This window comes from Chanos chanos, chromosome 10, assembly GCF_902362185.1.
Source record: "Chanos chanos chromosome 10, fChaCha1.1, whole genome shotgun sequence".
NCBI lineage: Eukaryota > Metazoa > Chordata > Actinopteri > Gonorynchiformes > Chanidae > Chanos > Chanos chanos.
Genome location: NC_044504.1, coordinates 22,251,710 through 22,273,892, shown reverse-complemented (window position 1 = coordinate 22,273,892; position 22,183 = coordinate 22,251,710). Strand labels below are relative to the sequence as shown.

The 22,183-nt window shown below is 38.8% G+C and overlaps 2 protein-coding genes across 2 annotated transcripts; both read left to right on the top strand.

The window, feature by feature from the left end:
* The first annotated feature begins 8,709 nt into the window (after positions 1 to 8,709).
* fas (Fas cell surface death receptor) lies at positions 8,710 to 12,853 on the top strand. The gene is made up of 9 exons (XM_030787488.1): positions 8,710 to 8,776; positions 9,172 to 9,280; positions 10,471 to 10,599; positions 10,910 to 11,027; positions 11,271 to 11,344; positions 11,483 to 11,575; positions 11,947 to 11,975; positions 12,145 to 12,163; positions 12,540 to 12,853. The coding sequence occupies exons 1-9, from the start codon at positions 8,738 to 8,740 to the stop codon at positions 12,851 to 12,853; spliced, it is 924 nt and encodes a 307-aa protein (XP_030643348.1). The 5' UTR covers positions 8,710 to 8,737.
* Positions 12,854 to 19,936: 7,083 nt separating this feature from the next.
* On the top strand, positions 19,937 to 21,709 carry LOC115823437 (interferon-induced protein with tetratricopeptide repeats 1-like). The gene is made up of 2 exons (XM_030787487.1): positions 19,937 to 19,941; positions 20,377 to 21,709. The coding sequence occupies exons 1-2, from the start codon at positions 19,937 to 19,939 to the stop codon at positions 21,707 to 21,709; spliced, it is 1,338 nt and encodes a 445-aa protein (XP_030643347.1).
* Positions 21,710 to 22,183: the final 474 nt, after the last annotated feature.

Genomic DNA, 22,183 nt, shown 5'->3' with positions numbered 1-22,183 from the left:
GAGCCCAGCGTCATTCTGTTTGTATGACGGTCAATGAAAGTGTCTGGTTCGGGGGGTCTACATGGCTTTGGGAGTCTTGCCATGCTGCTCAGTAATGGGATTAGAGACACAGTGGAGGAGAATAACTATAATCACATAATGAAGACAGGGAGAGTGAAATACAAAATCCCTCTCCTCATCCCTTATCTGTCATCCATATTTTTTCTCTGCTTTTTCATCCACTTTCTCTCCCTCTTCTCTCTCATTCCCTTTTCACTCTGGAACTTCTCAAGCCTCTGTTCCTCATTTTGATAGAGACATCAAAGCCGACTTCTCTTGCTAACAAGGGAGACAGGAACCGTTACGCTGGGCTGTAATTGGAGGCCCATCAGGGAGCTGTGCAAACGAAGGCAGAATAACCAATGAGGTGCTTCCTCTATGCCAAATATTTTTCCCCTCCCGGGAGGATGTGAAGACTTTGGATCAGATTTCAGCCAAGCGGAAGTCTTCTGCACAATCTCTGATTCTAGATATTTGGTATAGCAACAGACATTCGCACAAGGCACGGAAAGCAGAGACCGAAAAACTCTAAGTCTTCTCCAGGATCAGTCACACAACCTCATCCCCATTATAGGAGAGCAGAGGTTTGCCCTACAGATATTCGGTGTCTCTTCTAGATCCACAGGGGTTTGTTCCAGTCCTAATCTAGAACAGTTGGATCAAACTTTTCTAGATCTTCACTGAATCATTAGAGTTGGTCTAGGACTGGTCCAAAAGCCCACTGTAGAGCAAGACCCAACACAGGTATGACGTCACTGGATGTCACTTTAGAAGAAACAATATCTGCAGTTGAACTGAAATTCTTTTAACTCTAAGTGACTACATTCTAAATAGTGGTTTATTTCATTAGATTATCCCAAAAAGTCTGTTTTCCCACCCAGTTATTGACTTTCCAATTCTAATGCACAATAAAAACTAATGTATCTTGGAGCAGTGATTTCTCTGTTGAAGAGCTTTGGTCCAATCTGGCAACCTCTCTCCACACCTCTGGCAACCCGGCTCTGTTGGAGCACAGCTGTGCTTTGTTTGGATTAGGCCCCGAGTCAAACAGGAAGTTGGGATTAACTGGCCTGGTTGGCAGACTTTGTGTTACGTTAGCTGAGCTAAGCTAGCTCTGAGCAGCATTTATCTTTTGCTAACTCAGAAAACGCTTTACTGGTTCACAACTGCACACTTTATGGTTGGTTCATGCTGAACAGTCCTGTTCTTTTTTCTTTTGTAAAGTCTTTCAGATCTGCATTTGTTCCTCCTTGAAATACTTTGTGTTGTTGGCATGTTTGTGTGTGTGTGTGTGTGTGTGTGTACTTAACCTTTAACCTTTTTGATATCTGTTTACTGTAATAAAGAGGCCAAATTCTGCTCATCAGTGTGTTTTAGCACTGTTAGCATTAAATCTCTGACTCACATAAAATACAACCTAAATACACTTGTTCAGAGAGACTCTCAGATAAAGAGATATGTCTTTAGCCAACACAGCAAACATGCACTCATGAGCCCACTTTTAGTTTTTAAAATCAGTTACTGAGAAACCCACCACGTTTCAGTGACTGAGTGTATTTGGGTATACAGTGCTCCTTTAGGTACAGTCCACACAACGGTTCTTGCAACTCAGTCTTGCAGGGCCAAAATCCTGCCGTGTGTGTGTGTGTGTGTGTGTGTGTGTGTGTGTGTGTGTGGGTGGGTGGGGGGGGGAGGGGGGGGGGTTTGTGTGTGTTTTTTTTTTAACCCAGGAAATAAATTGTATTTCAGATGCTTTACTTTTTGGGAATCCTGCCCCACACAGAGAAGCTGTCACCATCAAAGAGCAGGAGTAAAAGAAAGGGAACAGGTGTTGTTAATGTCTCCAAGTATGTTCACATCTGGTGTAAATATGTTTTAAGCGTAACCTCTGAGTCATTGATGTAAAAGGATGCTTGCCGCACCCGTTACATGAATAAATGTAAATGTGACAATGATTTGGGGACATAAATCTTCAACAAAGAAGTAATCAATCTTAGATAATACACTCCCTATTAATGTAAATACTTGCACTGATTAACTTTGTCCAGAAAGAGATCTAATTACTCGTTATCACTTAATTTATTGTTAGTGTCCATGTATGCTGTCAGTGCCATTGCATGCTATCACTCCAATAATATTTTCTCCACTTCTTGTAACCACAAATCTTGTAATATTCCCATGAACTGTGTTTTTCAAAGTGCTCCAACCTTTGACAAGACTTTTTTTTTTTTTAATCAAACCCATCAAGTCAAACAATGCTAAATAAATGTGCAGAATTATTTTGTACAATAAGGGGAGAGCTACAGCAGAGGCAGCAGCGCAAATGGTGTCTCGTGTCAAATGTATAAAACATTCCTGCTCAGTTTTTTAAAGGCAGAGAAACGTATGTTTTCTTTCTGTTTACACAGATATGACAAATGCTTGCAGTCAAAGCTGTGTATTCCACAGACGATGCCTTTCCAATGTCTACCAAGTGTGTGTTTTTATGCATACGTGCCAGAGAAAAAGATTGGATAATGTATATGCATTAATATTCTGTGTGTGTGCGTGCGTGCATGCGCACGTGCGCGTGTGTGTGTGTGAGTTTCATTTTATAGGGTCGTTGATTAGACAGAATCCCAGAGGGAAAAAGGGATTAGGCTTATGCTGTGTTTCGCCCTGGAGACGATCAGCTACAGCAGACTAACATCCATCACATGCAAATTAATACAGGATTCAGATAATACACACCCAACACTTCTCAAATCAATATTGCCTGAGCTTGTCCTCTCCCTGAACCCAGTTTATTGTCATATACACACACACACACACACACACACACAGAGACATGGGGATGGTTTAGAAAAGGCTTTAATCAGACACAGCCAAAGCCAGTCTCAGATTATCGTAGCCTCTCAGAACACTCTAAGTGTGACCTATATTAACCAAATGCTTGACTCGCTCACACACACACACACACACACCAAATATACACACTGAGAGACAATAATGCCTTTGCCACACACACAGACAGACAGACATTAATAACCCATCTCTCTCTCTCTCTCTCTTTCTCTCTCTCTCTCAGATACACACACACACAAATGCACACACACAAACACATGCACATAATATCCTATAGCAAAAACATAGAGCTTTCATACAGGCACACGGATATATAGGTAATAGATAGATACCGCTTGACATATATGCATTCACGCAAACTTTCACACATGGTTTATACCATGACACAAATATCAAGTTAGAACTTCAATTCCGATGGCCTGGTTCTGGCCAAGGTTCCCTTTTTCATGTGAACAGAAGTCTCAGATTTCACACATGCAGGAAAGAGAGATGTTCAAAAAAAAATTAATATTAAAGACTTCACTGCTGATTTCTCTTAAAATGGATTTGGACATATGATCGGCTTCAGCCATTGTTTCTCTAAACACGAAACTGATGATGAAATGAACTAAATGCATAATCCATTTATTATCAATGAAATCATCACAGATATAAAGTAAACAAAAATACACATAGCTCAATCTGTTTCGAAAACCACCTTTCATCAGAATTACATTGCTGATACATGCTACACTGTATTTCCTTTGGTAGCCAGCTTTGGGTCGTATCATGTTTTACACATGCGCACGGCTTGAACACAGCACAAACAACAGAACAAAAGTAGACATACGCACAGAAGTATGAACTCTCATTGCACAAGAGAGCAGCTTTATCTGACAGGTTCTCTTTCACTGGCAACATAGACACAGCTGATTATGAGAGAGAGAGAATGTGTGTGAGATTTTGTCTGAGCATGCACAAATGTGCTTGCATGTGTGTGTATGTGTGTGTGTGTATGTGTGTGTGTGTGTGTGAGTGCGTATTGGTGAGAGGATGCATGCTAGTGTATTTTACAGTGGATGTAACTGATGAAACAGATTCAAACTTCCTCATACATCTAACACCCTGATAAACCTGAAAGTAACACAATTCACTGGGCCACGGCAATGATCTCACTGTCACAACTTTAGAGAGAGACACAGTGTGTGTGTGTGTGTGTGTGTGAAGGACCAAACTACAGTGTGCTTTCACAACGCTCCTCCTCTGAGTGGTTCACATGAAGATTCTAAAATTAAACAGAAGATGTGACTGCTGTTGCATTTCCCTCTCTTTACAGTAAGCATCGTTTTAGCACAAAAGACTATGTGTGTGTATGACATTCTGTTTCACTGCTTGCTTCAGTACATACACCAAACTACATTATACAATCAACACTGTCAGCTCATTATTTGATGAGAGGATATCACATTCACACACAACATCAAATTAATAATTTTACCTCATTGTATCTGACGAGATTTATGGGTTTCTGTGTCAGTCGGCTACTCCTCCTTTTAGAGGAGTACAACTGCACCCATTAATGTTTAACGGAGGTACAGATCAAGGCTGTTTAATCTATACTGACATTTTTAGATGCTAAGGTTTCTTCACGACTTCATACAATTACACAGTGTAGTCACTTTATCATTTGGCACAGACAACACAAAAGACAAAGACAAAGATCTTGATTATCAGGTGCATGAATATACTTTTCATGTACACTGTGTACACTGTGTTTTTGTGCATATGTGTATTGAAAAGAAAGAAAATGAGATACTTTGATTTGAGTAGGTTTATTTCCTTTGTGTATTGTAGGTAGCTTGATTCGTGTGTATGTGTGTGTGTGTGTGTGTGTGTGTGTTTTAGTCCGAGGACACTGTCCTCTGGTGCCATCTGCCAGTGACTGAGCATAAATGCAAATCAGAGGTCCAACTATAGACAGCAGCAAATCAGCCAATCACAAAAGCTGTAGAAACTAGGTCAGACAAGCAAGCGACAATCTATGTGTGCGTGTGTGTGTGTGTGTGTGAGTGTGTGCGCGTGTGAGTGTGCTTTCACAATCCCTTTGTGTAGCAGCAGCATCATGAAAGTATCACTGATGTTTAGCATTCTGTAGCATACTCTTTAGCATATTTTTTGTAGGTTATTGACCAAGTGGAGTGTGGTTCACTGTTTCAAAGCAAAAAGGATTTCATTTAACCTTCCTATATTCTTTTTTTAAAATATTGTGTGTGTGTGTGTGTGTGTGTGTGTGTGTGTGTGTGTGTGTGTGTGTGTGTGTGTGTGTGTGTGAACACCAAATCAAAGCTGATGCAACCCTGTGGCAACACCTTTTGCCGCACACAGACACTCATTCACCGTCTCTCTCTCTGTCTCTCTCTCTGGTTACCCAGTAAAGATCAAAGGCTGCAAACAATGCACCACAGATGCCAAGCCTAACCACCACTACCAGTCTGATATTTCCAGCATTCATGGATCGGTGATCATTTTGGATACATACAAGGTTGACAAAGTAGCATTTCTCAGTATGACGTTCTTAACAGCGTGTCGATATGTATCACTTTTCATTAATTAAATAATGCTGGTCCATTGTCTGGTATTGGTTTTAATGTATACCAGTGAACACAAATGGTATGGGAGATATGTGTATATATACATTTTTTTATCCATATTAAACATCCCTGGTGTGGATATGAGAGCCTTGTTTCCATGTGCAGTAATGGTGAATGCATATAGGTTAGCACTAAAAACATATTGATGACATACATATTTCATACTCTGAGCATGTAGTGCAGAGGTGTAAATAATATATGACCACATTCGTTATCACATATGTGTAGTCTGTTGCATGTTCTGTGGTACGTAATAATGATAGAATTCCCCAATTTCTATTGCTAGTTTTATTTTAACCCAATGTTATACAGAGATCTTAAAACATAAAGGAAATATTGACCTCTGATGCATGATCCTGAAGGTCAAAGGGTCACAGTTATGTTGGTCAGACAATGGCACTGTTCTGCCATACCAGAATTTGTTATCTGTTCAAGAGACGTTTCCATAATATTCTAGAGGTAAAGAATGAGAAGAAGAGGACTAAATTCCTTTTGGGGCATCTCATTTTTTCAGCTCACTTGAAAATGACTGAGTGACAGTGTGTACATGAGGGAGATGAGGAAGAGAGAGGGGGAGAAAGAGGGTTGAAAAGTGAAGATAATGTGATGAGTCAGTGGGGTTGCACTCCAAAATCAATGACTAAACTCTAATATTAGTGCCTGAGAGCTTAATCAGCAAAGACTTGGGCAACAATTTGTGATTTGTGCTTTATAGACAGAGCCAGAGTTTAATTAATCACAGTAAAGGTATGAATTCAAAACACACACATATAACTCCAGATTTAAGCCTATGCTATTAACTGCAGAGGGAGAGCATTACAGGTTTTTTAAAGGAATCCTATAGTATTAAACCCTGTGTAATAATATACAGTGTGTTTCTCTATGATTAAACAACAAGATCAGTATGACAAACATTTTTGTATAGCTCAGCTGTTGGTACAGACAACTGGAAACTGCTGTGAGACAGAGAGCAAGAGTATCTGAAGGTGGAGCATTACAATGACTTGCTCTAACACCATTTTTTCTTTCATTGTTCTCATTTCATGGACAGTCCATGTGACCAGCATGCTATTGTACGGTTTTGAAATTATTATATCTGATTCTCTTATTCTATTCTGGGCAGCAGTAGCAGCAAACATGTTAGGGTTCTGCACCAAGACCTGGAGGGCGAATAACCTGGAGCTCAGGTGGGGCAGTAATTGGGTTCAGCATACTGAAAGGCTACAGGTTCTTATGTCTCTGACCTTCCTCTAACTGCTCCTGTTGTGCCCTTAAGCTAGAACCCCAACCCCAACCCCAAAACGCAACGAGTGTGCTACCATTGTGTCTCCACTCCTATTCCAGCATGACAACTTTAAAAAGAGCAAATCCTACTGTAAGAGCCATATATTGTTATTGTTATTTGTTTATAGTGTTTTGTTTGAATTAGGCCACTTTTTGTGCTGCGTGTAAATTGTGGAGTCGGGATTAGTTTAAATTGTGGATTGTGATTGGTTAATGGTGGATCCCCTGGTGCGCATGTGTGGGATCAGGTTGGTAAGAAAGTTTGGATGCCGCTGCAGAGTGAATGCTTTCTTAGACATGTGCGCACATTATGGCAAACAGCTTTTTGGCCGCTTTCTGTAAAATTACAACGACTCTGATTGATGAAACTGAAAATAAACGACGCCGACATTCACCCGAAGCTGGTTGTGAGTAGCATGCTTCAAGGCTTTGGTGAATGATAAAAGTTACAGGTGGATACAGATGCGAGTCGAAATTACCTTTTGTGCCCACGTGAAAGAAGTGGTTTGATTATAACGAAAACAAAAACGAAATTTTGCCACTATACCTACTGTTTCATAGGATTTGCTGTTTCATAGAAAGGCTAAAAAAATCTGCTTCTGGATTTAAGCTCTCTCTCTCTCTCTCTCTCTCTCTCTCTCTGCCTCTCTATGTCTCCCTGTGTCAGTTGCACAGCTGGTTAATATTGTATGCTCTGGGTTGCATGTGAACTTGATGAGTGCTCATTTCTCCCTTTGAAGTTCCTGTACATTTAAATTTGTCATACCACATATATGCCTGTTTTCTGTATAAGTAATGTCAAAGCATATTCCATCAGTTTATAACAAACTTTATGTGGCTCAGTTTATGTTAAAGACTACAAAGGAACGGTTGTTTACTTTTTTTCTGTATAAGAACTGATTCTGACCATAAACTTCTCCATGTTGGTCCAACCTTTAGGCTACTGTGCATGAATGTCAACCCACAAGAGAGGAAATTTCAGCAAAAAATTGAATATAAATAATGCAATGGTTTTGAAAGTATCATCCAAAGAGACTGTAAGAGCTTGTGCCTCAGATTTAGCTATATTAAGTGTAGTCTAATTTGAAATATCTCAGATGTTGCTCAAGATGTTGCGGTGAATATCTCTGTAGTCTACATCAGTATTGGAGGTTCATTTTTAAATTTCCAAAGTTTTAAAGTGCAACTCGACTACGTCGAGACAATGGCTGTGTCCGAAATGGCATACTAGTGTACTGCATACTGCATACTGGCCCAGTATACACTGTGTACTGCACACTACTCCACACGCTAGTATACAGTACGCTATAAAATTATGAGAGCTTTCATGTAGTGTATTACACATTCGATATCGGTTGGGCTATGTTAAAACGAACAACACACGACTACAACAAACATCTATCAAATGTATCCCCACAAGAAACCATACGAAGATTTATTACACCAAAATAAGCAACTCATAAATTTATATTCGGAACCACAGCCGGAGTTGTAGTTGGAGCCATCGCTGTCCGCGATGTTTTTTAAAATTTTGGCATCACTTCGTTGCATCATGGGATGCAGTAGCCAATGAAGTGAGCTCTGGTTGTGTACTGAAAATTTTCGCCAGAGTAGTACATCATCCGGGTAACTGTCATGTAAAAATGTTTACTTTTAGTATACTGCATGCTACTTACTACCTTACCGTCAAGATCAGTATACGAGTAGTCTTTAGTATGACATTTCGAACACAGCCATCATGTCTTCCCCCTGTAATCGAAAACTTGGGCGGGGATTCACCTGACCAACGCCTTTCAGTTGCTTTTAGTTTCAGTGTCTAGAGTAACACTCCCCTAGTTCAAGGACTAACAAGAAAGGATTTGTACCGCTAGAAGTTTAAGACTCCGCAAGTTCAGGAACCAACAAGAAAGTATTTGTGCCGCTAAACGTTTAACCCAGCAATGCGCGGATATTGTCTGATGGTACCATTATTCCTGACGGTGAGTTAAACTAATATCGTGTCCTGATCATTCAAATTTGATGATCGATCGTAAAATCTATCTTTAAAAGCCAGTTGTGAACTCCTGAGAAGTTATGTGAACACACAGGGTTTACAAGATACAAGCTCTTTTATTGATGCAAACCTTCTGGTACTCCAGTAATGTAATTTTAACATAATTCGGAAATTTGTTTTTTTAATGAACGTGGTTGGTCATACTATGAAGCTTAAAGCTTAAGTCTTGATAGCTGCGCTATTAGCGGAAGTGGAACTATGGAAGCTTGCTCTGGAGGAAAACAAACATGCAAAATCATAAGAAGTACGATCATTCAAGTGTGTTCTAGTTCCATATCAATGTTTCATATTATCTCTGCTTTTTTCTGAACACTCGTTCAGTTGGTAGTTGTATGTCCGGCAGTGGGAAAGAGTCGTGTGACGCGTAATGAGAAGTGTACTGATGGAACTTACGAGGAGGAAGGAAAAACATGCTGTCTCTGCTCCAGCGGTAAGGTAGCTCTCCATAACCATGACAATATAGCTAAGCAGTGGGCCATGTTACAAACCAGAGAGATTCATATGTTAAATTTATCCAGTATGTGATTAATAAAGGGCGGCACGGTGGCGCAGTGGGTAGCAGGTTTCAGTTTCGATTCCCGGCCGGGTGGCCAGGGTCCTTTCTGTGTGGAGTTTGCATGTTCTCCCCGTGTCTGCGTGGGTTTCCTCCGGGAGCTCCGGTTTCCTCTCACAGTCCAAAGACATGCAGGTTCGGTGAATTGGAGACACTAAATTGCCCTTAGGTGTGAGTGTGTTTGTCTGTGTGTCTGCCCTGGCGACCTGTCCAGGGTGTTTCCCCGCCTTTCGCCCTATGAGCGCTGGGATATGCTCCAGCACCGCCCGCGACCCTAATCAGGATAAGCGGCTTAGATAATGAGTGAGTGAGTGATTAATAAAATGCCAGCTAGGTGTGCGAGTAGTAGCCTAGATGTTCGTTAGGACATCCACCCCCACCCAAAAAAGAACTAGGCCTACATTGGAAATCCCTCTCAGGGAAGTCCCTCTGTTTTCAACAGTCTTCAAACCGTTGCACAGAGGTTTCGGGCATTTACCAAAAACAGTCTTTCTTGTTCTTATTCTTATTCTTGCTCTTACTCTTATTCTTGTTATTGTTGTTGTTTTTGATAATATTAATACTAATATGAATATCCATATTATTATCATTATTATTATTATTATTATTATTATTATTATTATTATTATTATTATTATTATCTGTTCGTTTGAATTATTTGTGGTTATGACTTGCTATAAGCTTCTGCCGTGTTACTGGTTATCTCCTGTACAGTGTCTTGGGAAAGTTTGATTATAGAAAGTAGCGAACTGCACATGTGCCAGGGGAAATTTGTTCACATCTGTTTGTTTGTAGATGTGTGTGGTCAGAGCAATTTGATATTTTATGAATGGACTACACGCTTAGTTCAAATAAAGAAGTTGTATTATTATACCCTATGAAGACATTTTTTAGTATTGCTCTTTAGCTTCATCTGGTAAACATAAACTTACAGAAAATGACATGGCTTATTTCTCATATGTTTGCTCACTGCAAATAACTTCTTTAACTGCAGTGTGCATGAATCATTTACTGTTAATTAGTGGGGGTGGTGCTTATGTTTGTGTTTTACCTTTTCTGATTGGTAGGCGAATATCTTGATGGTGGGTGCAGTAGCACAAAAGAAAACTGTAGGCCATGCTCAGAGGGGAATACTTACCAAAGTGTCGCAAACAAAGAGCCCAACTGTGAACCCTGCACTATCTGTAATTATAAAGGTAATTACCAGACTAAAGCTTTTTCACACATGTTTAACCAGTGGCCTACTCTTAATGTCCTTTTGATATAGTGAAAGAGCAGCCTTATAGAAATAATAACCTCAGGTAGAGAACATACAGACCTACATATTACCAGTATCCACCATCAGTAATCGCCATCATGATTTTATTAATTTAACTGAATTTGAATAACTTTTCTTTATATCTGGTTAAGATGTATTTTTAATGTCTATGCTTACAGTTTCCATTAGAAAAAGTCTCATACATTATCATCTCACTCTTTTGCCATCTTGTGGTCACATCCTAACAGCCAATTTAGAGACAGAAAAGAATTGTACAGTGAACGAAGATACAGTATGCAAGTGCCGGAAAGGATACTACTGTAACCCAGAAAGAAGACCGTGTAAGGTCTGCCACCCCTGCAGCATGTATGTACCAGAACTGGACAAAAAAAAATATAGCTTCTCTCTCTCTACCTCTGCCCACCCCCCCAAACACACACACACAAACACACACACACACATATCAATGTGTGTAACAGAGAGCAACTGTGTAGTCTAAGCCTCAGCCACAGCAACAATTGTAACAGTTGATGAGAGACTTGGAAAAAGACATGGTTGTTTATTTATTTTTGTTTGTTTGTTTATTTGTTTCTATTTCCTTTTTAATAGATGTGAGGGGCAGTGGGAGGAGGTGGAGTCATGCACAGCAACTAGTGACACAGTGTGTAAGGAGGAGGCAGCAGGTAGTGTAGCAGTTTGCACACCACATATGCATTACATGCACCATATATATGTGTATTATAGAACTGAATATAGAATATAAATATAATTGAATATATAGCTGTATATCATGGAATAACCAAATATATGTGATGTTTCAGCTCCTGCAGTAATCGCTATTCCTTGTGTGGGTGCAGCTCTCATCTTTGCCTTTCTTGGTTACAAATTCGGTAAAAAGAGTAGATGTTGTTCTCGTGAGTATTTTTGATAAAAGCATCTCAGTGGTCAACATGACTTTAATACAGTTTGAGATCCTTGTTTTATCATGGATCGGTCTAGTGTGTTAGATGTGGTAACACATTTTCAAATACATTTAGAGTTGACTATGTACGACGCGCAAATCTGGCATTGTTTCATCATCCCCAAGGAAGTATGATCAGCCTCATATACAGAAAGTTCATGAGATTCATCAGATTGTTTAAACCATAATTATACATCAACATTTCAGGTACAGGTATAGGAAAACAAAGTCAGAGAATAGAGAAATGCTGCTATGTTTTTATAATGAATATTAAATGTATAATTTGTGAACAAGCTAAATTCTAATATGTGTTTTAAACCACAGGAACTGACGCGGAGTCAGTGGGAGTGCAGGTACTGGATCTAATTTAAACCAAGCTAAACTACCTTTTCCTTATGCTTAATTTTTGAAATGTTTCTAATCCTCAAAAAAATCTCTGATTTATTTTCTGAATTTATACAAACACTAAGCACTAATGTGAGTTGTTGTTTTTTTCTTCTTCCATTTTTGTCATTCCAACAGGAAATGGAACATTTACAAGGTATAGAAATTTAGATTTTTTTTTTGAACAACACAGTTATTTATACTTGGGTACTCGTAAAGATTATTCGTTCAAATTTCTTGCTAAATGTGAGCCTATCATCAGTTTACAAACTGGGTATACGTACAATGTCGTTAAGGTGAAATGGGGGCACAGAAAACCCAGTGTGTATGAACCCCGTATGAAAGAAGGATGTTACTTTCGAAATGATTTGGCCTTATAAGAACATTCAAGGAGACACAGGAAGAAAACCTTTGAAAGAGGAAATTGTTTTATATTAGCAGAGAAGCTAAATGAGAGTGAAAATAGGAGAGGATGATTGATGGTGATGATGATGATGATGATGAATGTGATAATGACAACTCTGCTGTTGTAGGTGTTGATCTGGAGCCTCATCTTCAAGCAATTGCTGATGCTTTGGGCTGGAAGGTGGTGAGGCATCTGGCCCGGCTGGACAATATGTCCCAGGAAGTGGAGAATGTCCAGATCAGCTACCCTACAGATTCTGCCGAGTGGAGCTACAGAGTCCTGAAAGCCTGGACTCAGAAACAGGGTCTTGAGCGCGGCTACAGCAAGCTGATAACCACTCTGAGGAGAGAGCATTATTCAAGCCTTGCGGACAAGGTAGCAGAAATTGTTAAGAGTGGCCAAGAGCAGTCTGGTAGCAATGGGAAAGAAGTAAATGCATAAAATCAAGACCTATGCTCTCATATAGATATTTATACATTAGCTGAAATGTATACTCCTGGATTTTGTTTTTAGAGATTTGGAGAGATGGTAAAAACCACATACACAAGAACAGGGATTGAAAAGGGCCTCAAACTGAGATTTTCAGTTTGAGTTTGATTTTGCCTCTTGATGATTGCCTGCATGTTTTTGGGTCCTTCTATAGTTTGTGGTGTTTTCTATTAATGCTACTACCATCATATTTCTTCTGTCAAGTCCAATGTCGTCAGCATTTACACAAATGATGACCTCTCTCAGATCACTACTTCTCACAAATGGTCATTAATGATCTTCACAGGGTGTCTGGCTAAAAAGTTTAACCATCCTTATGTGAGTAACGCCCTTACCATTCTGGTCAGACACAAGTCTGTAAGATGACGGACGGACTGAGTGACGGACTGAGAGATTTTGCCCTTGTATGGGATTTTTACTGGTTGTGTCATGCGTAACTGACAAAGGTTATGTCACCAATTCCACTTCTCTTTTGAGCTGAGGAAATGCCCCTAAAGCTATGATGTGAAAGTTTAGAAAGTTATTACCAGTTATTACCAGCTGGAAACTTGAAACAAGCAGACCATCTGGGGAAACATTTAGAGGCAGAGCTACCTTTTATTTTCATCTCTTACATCTATAAAGACTATTAAATCAGCTGACAATGCTGTAAGGGATCTTGCCACAAAGGTCTCCTTACATTTTTAACACAGTCTGGTGATATACATTGACTCACATTTTGACGATATATGAGAAAAGTATAAACTAAGGATAAACAAATTGTAAACTGTGGATTGACCAATAAACTGCTATAATTACTGGGAGAATCATCTCAGAATAGTTAGCTGCTGAAAGCATAATCAACAAGAATGGCAAATCACACATTGATCCTTTTGCCATACTTTTTGCCAATGGAATTTTAGCCAAGCTTTTTCGAACGAAGCTTCAAATGTCTCTGACGTGACGGCATCGTTTGGCATGTTGTTTCGGAATACTCTACTTTCTACTCAGTAATTTTAAAAATTGATTTTAAAAGTTTGACACTCTTTAATAGACACAATTTGCGTCGTTTGATCCAGAGTTCCCTGTCTTTGCGATGTGGACGGTTGGCATTCCGTCTGAGAAGGCCTAAACATTCACAAATAATACAGTGATTATCTGCACAGTAGGCTAAGCTAAACTTAGGCGTAGCTAACGATGTTGTAGACTTTAATTTACTAAGAGAGACATTTTACGACTTCAGAGATAAACTTACTTTTCAGATGGTTTCCCAGATTTGTTATTGAGTGATGGTACACGAGTTTTATCTTGCATATTCGGCACATCCTTTTTTAAATTATCAGTAAGCTTAAAATGCTTCCAAACCAGGATTTTTTTGGGCTTTTTTGTACAGGACTGAGAATCACGAACGAACGCGAATTTAAGACGCCTTGATAGAGAACAACACGATCGAGGCTTTCCTTACTGAAATTCAAAAAGTGCAAATACTTGCAAAATTGTTCGTTAAATAATAATAAAAGTAGGCCGCTTTGACATTTTAAAGTTCTTGTATTACAGCAGCAATAACCTTAAAACTCAAATGAGCACCCATCCTAATCATAGAATGCTTAATTTCACAATCGAATGCAAATGCAGTGAACGAGACTTCGAATTTTTCAGTACAACCCTATGGTACAGACTGACTGACAAATTTATATTGGTTAAACACTACTTTACTATTCGGCAGATAAGCTACGTGACTTTACTTTATGTTGAAGGGTAACGTCAGACTCCGACCTGAGTTACAGCTTGTACTTTAACGAAATGTAAATTCGCGCAATGACAGGAAAATTACGATTTAATAATGTCTAGCCCTAAACCGCATAGCTTGTTATTAATTTTAGTTAAAATATACTGTGATAAATTTTTACATGGATTTTTATTCTCATTTTTCACGTGTACACAGACGTTTCAGACAATGTAAGGTCATGAAATTCTGCCTCAAACTCATGGAAAAGTCATGGAACTTTATTGGTAAACATGTGTATGAACCCTGTTTAAAATAAATTAGGAATAAAATTATAAATAGACTAAAATTGTAAATGAACAGACCAATTGAAGAAAGACTCAGGGACAAAGCAACCTTTCTCTATTAAAATTCATGAGAGTTTTCTTAGGCATCTGCCCACAAGATTCTCCTTGAATCTTAACACAATATGGTAAAGTTTTGTATTTGTTGAGCTTCAGAATTAATTAAAAGGAAAAAAAATGATAACAGTGTCTAAATGGAGCTTGAATCAATATTCTATTACTTTTCTAATAAATTTATGTTCAGATTTGGCTTCTGCCTGTTCAGAGAAAGGGTGCATTATCTGTGTTTGAGTGTGTATGTGTGCTGTGTGTGAAAACCCTTAATCATGTGTTCATTTTCATGTGTTAATGATACGTGGAAGTTGTATTTTGTTCTAGGAAATAAGATCCAGTGAGTGTTACTGTTTACTGATGTGAAGGAGGAATTTACTGATCAGCTGAATCCATATCAAATAAACTTTGTTTTTCTCTTTAAACTGTTAAAAATGCTAAAGTGCTATTGTTAAGTGTCTTAAGTGCTTGAATGTCATAAAACAAGGTGAAATACAGTTCATGTCTTTTCTTTATTCTGTACAGTGGTCATTGGATGAATGAATTCCCCTGGTTATTTGCAATATGCGCTTTTCTGCTTGAATTGGAAATAAACATTGCTGAAATAACTTCAGTGATCACAAAATGCTGACTGCATGTTTATGTCTTTCCTGGATTAGAAATTATGTGTAGAATGAGAAAACATATGTATTCTCTTTTTATTTCACAGATCATATTGTATTTCCTTTCAAATAATTTGTGTTTCAACACAATACATTCCATCTCCAGGGCTGAGTATTTTAAAATAAAATTTTACAAACAAACACTGCCAATCAAATAACACTTAAATAACAACACAGTCTCTGAAGAATAACAGCTATTTTTAATAATAATACATACCTTTCTTCATCAAATAAATCCAACAGTTAACAGTGTTCTGTATGGCATTAAACACGTCAAACCTGTCGTTGTCCCCAACACTTTTCAAAACAAACTGAAGCCCATGCCGATCGGTCTTTGGTTTGGTTTACTGGAGACATGGCAGCGCCTAATTTTTCAGGTCGGGAGTTGCTTGGACACAAAACCATAACAAACACGTGCTTTATGTAATGTTCAACTTGTTTATCTTTTTCCTCATTTTTAAGGCACAAACACAGGGCACAACCCTTGATTTTATGCCGTATATAGTTTTTTGAAAAGGTGTGTATGCAATTTCTTCACTGAAGGCTTGCTAATTACTTGCAAGAATTTGTAAACCCAACGAAAACGAAATGAAACAAAGTGAAACGATGCTTTATGTTAAAATTCAAGCCAAAGCATTTGGACAGTAATTACAGCACTCCACTGTTCGTGCAGTACAATTCAAGTATACTTTTAGTTTACTCATTTCTCAAAAACTGCAAATAGTTTGAACAAACTATGTCTGGTGACATCATGTGAATCTGACTTTAGAAAGTAAAGAATTTTCCTATACTCTTATTATTCTGTGAAATATATCAACATGTATTTTCATTGTCTTCTAAAAAAAAAAAAAAAAAAACCCTATGGGAAGAAAGTGAACCAGTGAATTCTCTGCTGGAGTCTCTGTTCACTGAAAATGGAAGGCAGAGTCCAGAATAGTTGAGATAAGATCTGGACATGTGTAGTCATTGTGTATTTTATGGGACTTTTTGTGTATTTTATGGGACAGATTATTGCGATCAAAAGTTACTGAGTGTTCTGGAACTGTAAGTAGAGGCTGTACAGTGGAACACTTGCAGAGATAAACAGTCACTCAGGGAAACTAACCAGAAAATTCATCAGCAACCTTCTACTTTTGAGCATAGCTATGGAGTTAGTACTTTTCAACTGTACAAAATTACCCTGCAAGTATAATATGTCTGTGGATGTGTATCTCTAGATCAGGACTTCTTTTTACTATATGAGTGCTTATTCTGTTACTAATACAGATTGCCCTCGACTTACATGTATGTGACTTTGGACCACTCTGACTTCCAGCAGCCTTCTCATTAACATTATTATATTATGTTGGTTGCTACTCAGTGAACTTCATCTGGTGTACGACAGCATTGGCTGGCTGTGCAAGGCAAGCACATTTGCTGTTGTTTGAGTTTTATTGTGTCTGGGTATTTAGCTGCATACATTTTGTTTATTTTCATTTTTAACAACTCTGCATTATTATTATTATTATTATTATTATTATTATTATTATTATTATTATTATTATTATTATTATTATTATCACAGCCTGCACCTCCATTTTGGACTCTTGTTTTGTTCTGTCTTTGTGCTCTTGTTCTGTCTGTCTCCGCCTCTCACCTGTTCCTGTTTGTCTCATTATTAACCTCGTTAATTTCAACCAATCCTGTTTTGCCCTGTTTAGTTCTCCCTCTGTATTTAAGCCCTTGTGTTTGCCTTGTCCTTTGTCTATCGTTGTTTGTGTTTTGTGCACACTGTTAGGCTGCACCTTTTATTGGTTTTGTTCCTGTTTTGCGCCTGTATTTTGATCTTCAGTTTTTGAGTAAAGTCCTCCTTTTTGTCACCTTCATTGTGTCTTGCACTTGGGTCCTACACCACACCACCGGCGTGACAATTATTAATAGTAGAAGTAGTCCTGCCCTGCCCTATCTGAAGAGCTAATTCAGGAGCAGGGGCCAGAGGGGCTGGAGTCCAGGCTCCTGGTGAACTGGGCCAATCTGGCCTGAGTGCACTACCTAACTGAGAGTCAAGCTTATCTGGAGGAGGTGGAGAAGCTTGAGAAGGTGTGTACCACTCCACCTGAATGCAGCCTGCACCTAGATGTAAGTGGAGAGATGGGCTGGACTCTAGTAAAGTCTGACATGGCTTACAGGTGTAGAGCCATAGAGTGCTTTGAAATGGCATTGAGGGGAGAACCAGACAAGGAGTGGCATAAAGGGCTTGCCACAGCAATGAGTGGGGCTTATCTGAAATCTGAGATGACCCTTGAATTGCAGACCAAAATATTAAAAAAAGATTAGAGAGGACAAAGACAAATACTGCTTGTACCTGAATAGCCTCTACTTACACAAACCTGCAGAGTTTGGAAGAGATCTGACAGAGGACAACATGAAAGAGATTCCATTATTGGGTTGTGGTTTGCGTCTGATTTGGTTAATGCAGTCTGCCTTTAGGTTGGAATGAATACCCCTAGTTTTGTTCAGTTTCTTTTGTGTGGAATCGACCCCCTCTTTTGTCCCCATCTGACATTTTTGATGGTGATCCTGTACTGTGTAATTTGTGAGAAAGCCTTTAAGTTTTTCCTCAACCCTGTAGCCCGAGTCTGTCTGTAGCCCAATGCTGTGTCAGCATGCCATATATCCTGTCGCTGTTCTGTTTGAGGTTCCTTGTAATCCCTGGTAGTTCCAAGTTTAAATAAATTCTGAATTGACTACACTTGTATCCAGTCTCACCTCCGGTTTGTAATATCTGTTTGCTTAGTGTTGGAACATGACAGCAGCTAAAACAATGAAACACAATTGAATTATTAAAATAAAAAGGGTCGAAAATAGCATGGATGTTTTCTTTACAACAAAGGATTTCAAATGAATGATTAACTGACACAGAATGAACTGAATTGTATAGGTTTAAAATCCAAACAGAAATGTATGAAATAGTTTTTAATTAGGCAATGCAGACATCACATGCTTTTTCCTTCTGCGACGTAAACTATGCAAAGTTTTAATAGACTCGTTTATTTTAACAATGAGGTAAATTATGTTAAATCTTAATAGACATATTTATACACTTTTAGTTTTACAGGACACTTCTTACAGTTTAATATCTTCAACTGAAATTTTCACAAACAAGCTCAAATGAAGCGGCTCCTGGCCAAAAATATTGTAAATTTACATTTGAATCAAATTACATTCAAAAATAAAAAGTTTTTAAATGGTGTCTTGAAGGTTTTAAGCACTTTTTTTCACTGTGTTGTACATGTTGTCAGGGTTATGTGCGCCACTGAGTGTCACTGTTTTACCAGATATATGCCCCATTACAAGCTCTTCCACCAGGTGTGAGAGTGTGTGTGGGGGGGGGGGCGGGCATGCTTGAATGTTGAAGATTCCATTTACCTACAACCAAATTATGTCAGCAAGGGGTTTCAAAACAGAAAGCCAAGTTTGACAAAGAGTATTTTCTTACCCACAGACACTTTGAACTGTGACCCAAAAATAACAACAGTATGTTGTAATGTTGCACTTGTCTGATGTGTGTGTGTTCACTTCTGGTGTGCTGGATGGGTTAAATGCAGAGGACAAATTCACTGTTCACAGTGTGTGTGCAATCAAAATAAACCTACTACTACACTTATCATCACTATACTCTCAAGATACATTTCATAGCAAATGTTATCTTTTTCTTCCTTTTTGTCCTACTTTAAATTGATCAGCCCTTTCCAGCTCTTTAATAACTGACCTCATTGTTCTGTGAGTTTCTTCATCTCCCTTCAATTTATCACTGATTACTTCATACGCTTCCTATTTTGACATAATCCGCATAACTTCCCATTTTCCTTCTCTTTTTCAGACCTCACAGATTCTCTCTAAAAGAAGAGGAGATCTTTATGAACCAGACAACTGTTCACTTTCATTTTCCTTTTCTGTTGCACAAACATAGTTGAGTTTTCAATTCGGACTCATTCTGTAAAGTCAACCGTGTTACTGCTTTCCTTCAAACAAAGCACAACCTGTACCTTGGAGAGTGTGTGAATTAGTGACATCACTGTTCTGCCTGAGTTTCTGTTTACTGAAACAGAAAGATTGTCCTTTCAGATAAGATTTATGAGTGCACTGTCACTGTGTTTTGTAGTATGCTTTTAGAGCCTGCAGTGCACTCACAGAATTCGAAGGGCAGGTCTGAAGTTTTGATATACCCAGGGTCTCAAGACAAGAAGACACACAAGAACACATTGGTGACAAGTGGCTCATGGATATGACAATGGAGTAAGTGCTTCTGTGACCTATGAAAATACCAGATTAGCACATTGTATCAATAACGTTATATTAACGGAGATTTTAACTTAAGTGAATGCTTACTGAAAAATAGAACAAGCACCTTAACTTTAGTCAGACTGTAACTCAATAAATATTTGAATAAATCTTGAGTTTCAATATGCATGGACACTGAGTAACTGTAGCATCCGACATATTTTAATCACAGCAATATAGAATACATCAGAAGCATTATAATTTAGCACTTTTAAGTATTCAACTCAAAATGAATGTTTTCAGCCAATTAGATATAAAACAGATAGGCTAGTTTTAACCAAAGGGAGAGTGGACAAAGAATATATCATTTATCACTCTGCCTGTCTGTCTGTGTCTGCTTGTCTGTCCGTCTTTCTATCTCTCTCCCTCCATCTCTGTCTCTAAATCCAGACCTGGTAGATCTTTTCTAAATAAACAGCTTGAGAGGCTTGAGTGCCACTTCACCTGGAACCTGGACAATAGCCCTACCAAACTTGATCAACTGTGGGAACATCTGGAGGAGAAAATTCAGGAGGAATGCAGTTGGCTGGGACATCTTTATAACCTGCTGGGCTATGTCCACCATGCTCGCGGTTATACTAAGGAAGCCCTGTCTTACCTAAAGAGAGCTGAAGGGATGATCCGGGAGCAGGGACCAACAGAGCTCTACTCCAGGCTCCTTGTGAACCAAACAAACCTGGCCTGGGTGCACTACTGCCGAGGAGAGTTAACTGAGAGCCAAACTTACCTGGAAAAAGTGCAGAAGCTTCAACAGGCATCACCCCCTCCACCTGAATGCAACCTACACCCGGAAGTAAGCGGAGAGAAGGGCTGGACTCTAGTTAAGTTTGGCAAGAGTTATAGGCACAGAGCCATAGAGTGTTTTGAAATGGCTCTAAAGGGAGAACCAGAGAGGAAAGAGTGGCACAAAGGGCTTGCCATAGCCATGAGTGGGGCTTATCTGAAATCAGAGATTACTCCAGAGTTGCAGACCAAAATTTTAGAACAGATTAAAAAGGCAAGAGACAAAAATCCAGATTGTTTGTACATGGTGTCTCTTTACTTAGTCAAGTTACCCCTTTGCCAGAGTAGCGTGCCAGAGGCAATTGTGAAAGAAGCTCTGAGTCTTGTAGACAGAATGAGCATAAACTGGGAAGGTCTTAGCAACATCCTGGAATTTCTGCGGAGAAAAGTATCTCTGGACTCAGCTCTAGATGTGGCACAAAGGGCTCTAAAAAAGTTCCCACAGTCAAGTGGTGTTAAAAAGCAGGTAGCAATTTGTTACAAATGGAAAATTTTCTCTATAAAGGAAAATAGCACAAAGAAACAGAATTTGATTAGTAAAGCCGTTGACTTTTACGAGGAGGTCATCGGGTCTTACCCTCATTACCTAAGGGGAAAACTGGATCTTGCAACAATGTACAGTCTTTCAGGCAATGAACAGAGAGCAGATCAAATATACAGCGATCTCTTCCTGAAGACAGATAGTCTAGAACCTAGAGCATTACAACTTCTATACAGTCGTTATGGCTCCCATCTGAATTGGCTCAAACGGTCAAGTGATGAATCTATTGACTATCACAAAAAAGCAGCAGAAATTCCAGCTTTGTCGGAGGACAGGGAAAACAGCATCAGAATTTTAAATTCTATCGTTCAGCGGGGCCAACATCACAAATGTGAAGAAATTAGGAATTTTCTTGAGAACTTGAGGGCCCATGAAGACAACAAATTAACCTCACAGTAAAATGCCACTCCCGTCACATGCTACGTCTAGCAGTGAAATTTGCGTACAAATCATTAGTTCAGGAAAAATGTCAAAGCACGCTGATAGTTTGATCTAGCCTGAAATTTGTTGAATGGATGAGGGAAGTGCTTATTTGCTGAATGGCTCCTGTCTTTGTGTAAAGTTGGGATGAAAATGGTTTATTCATGCTCCTGATCACATAGGTCTCTCACTTCAGTCAGTGAGGCCAAAATCCTAGGTGTGAAGAAATTCAAATCATTCTTTCAGCATAAACATCAAAGAGAGCACACCTCATTTATCTGACAAATCTGGTTATGGAAACTTCGTATAAAAAGACCAGTTGAATTAAAACCAAAAATTTAGAGATAAACTGTAGGAATTAGAAGAGTCATCTATGAAAAGTTTTTAAAAAATGGTATTATCTGCAAGAAGAGGAAATCACATGCATCTATGAGACTGATCAATGCTTGTTTA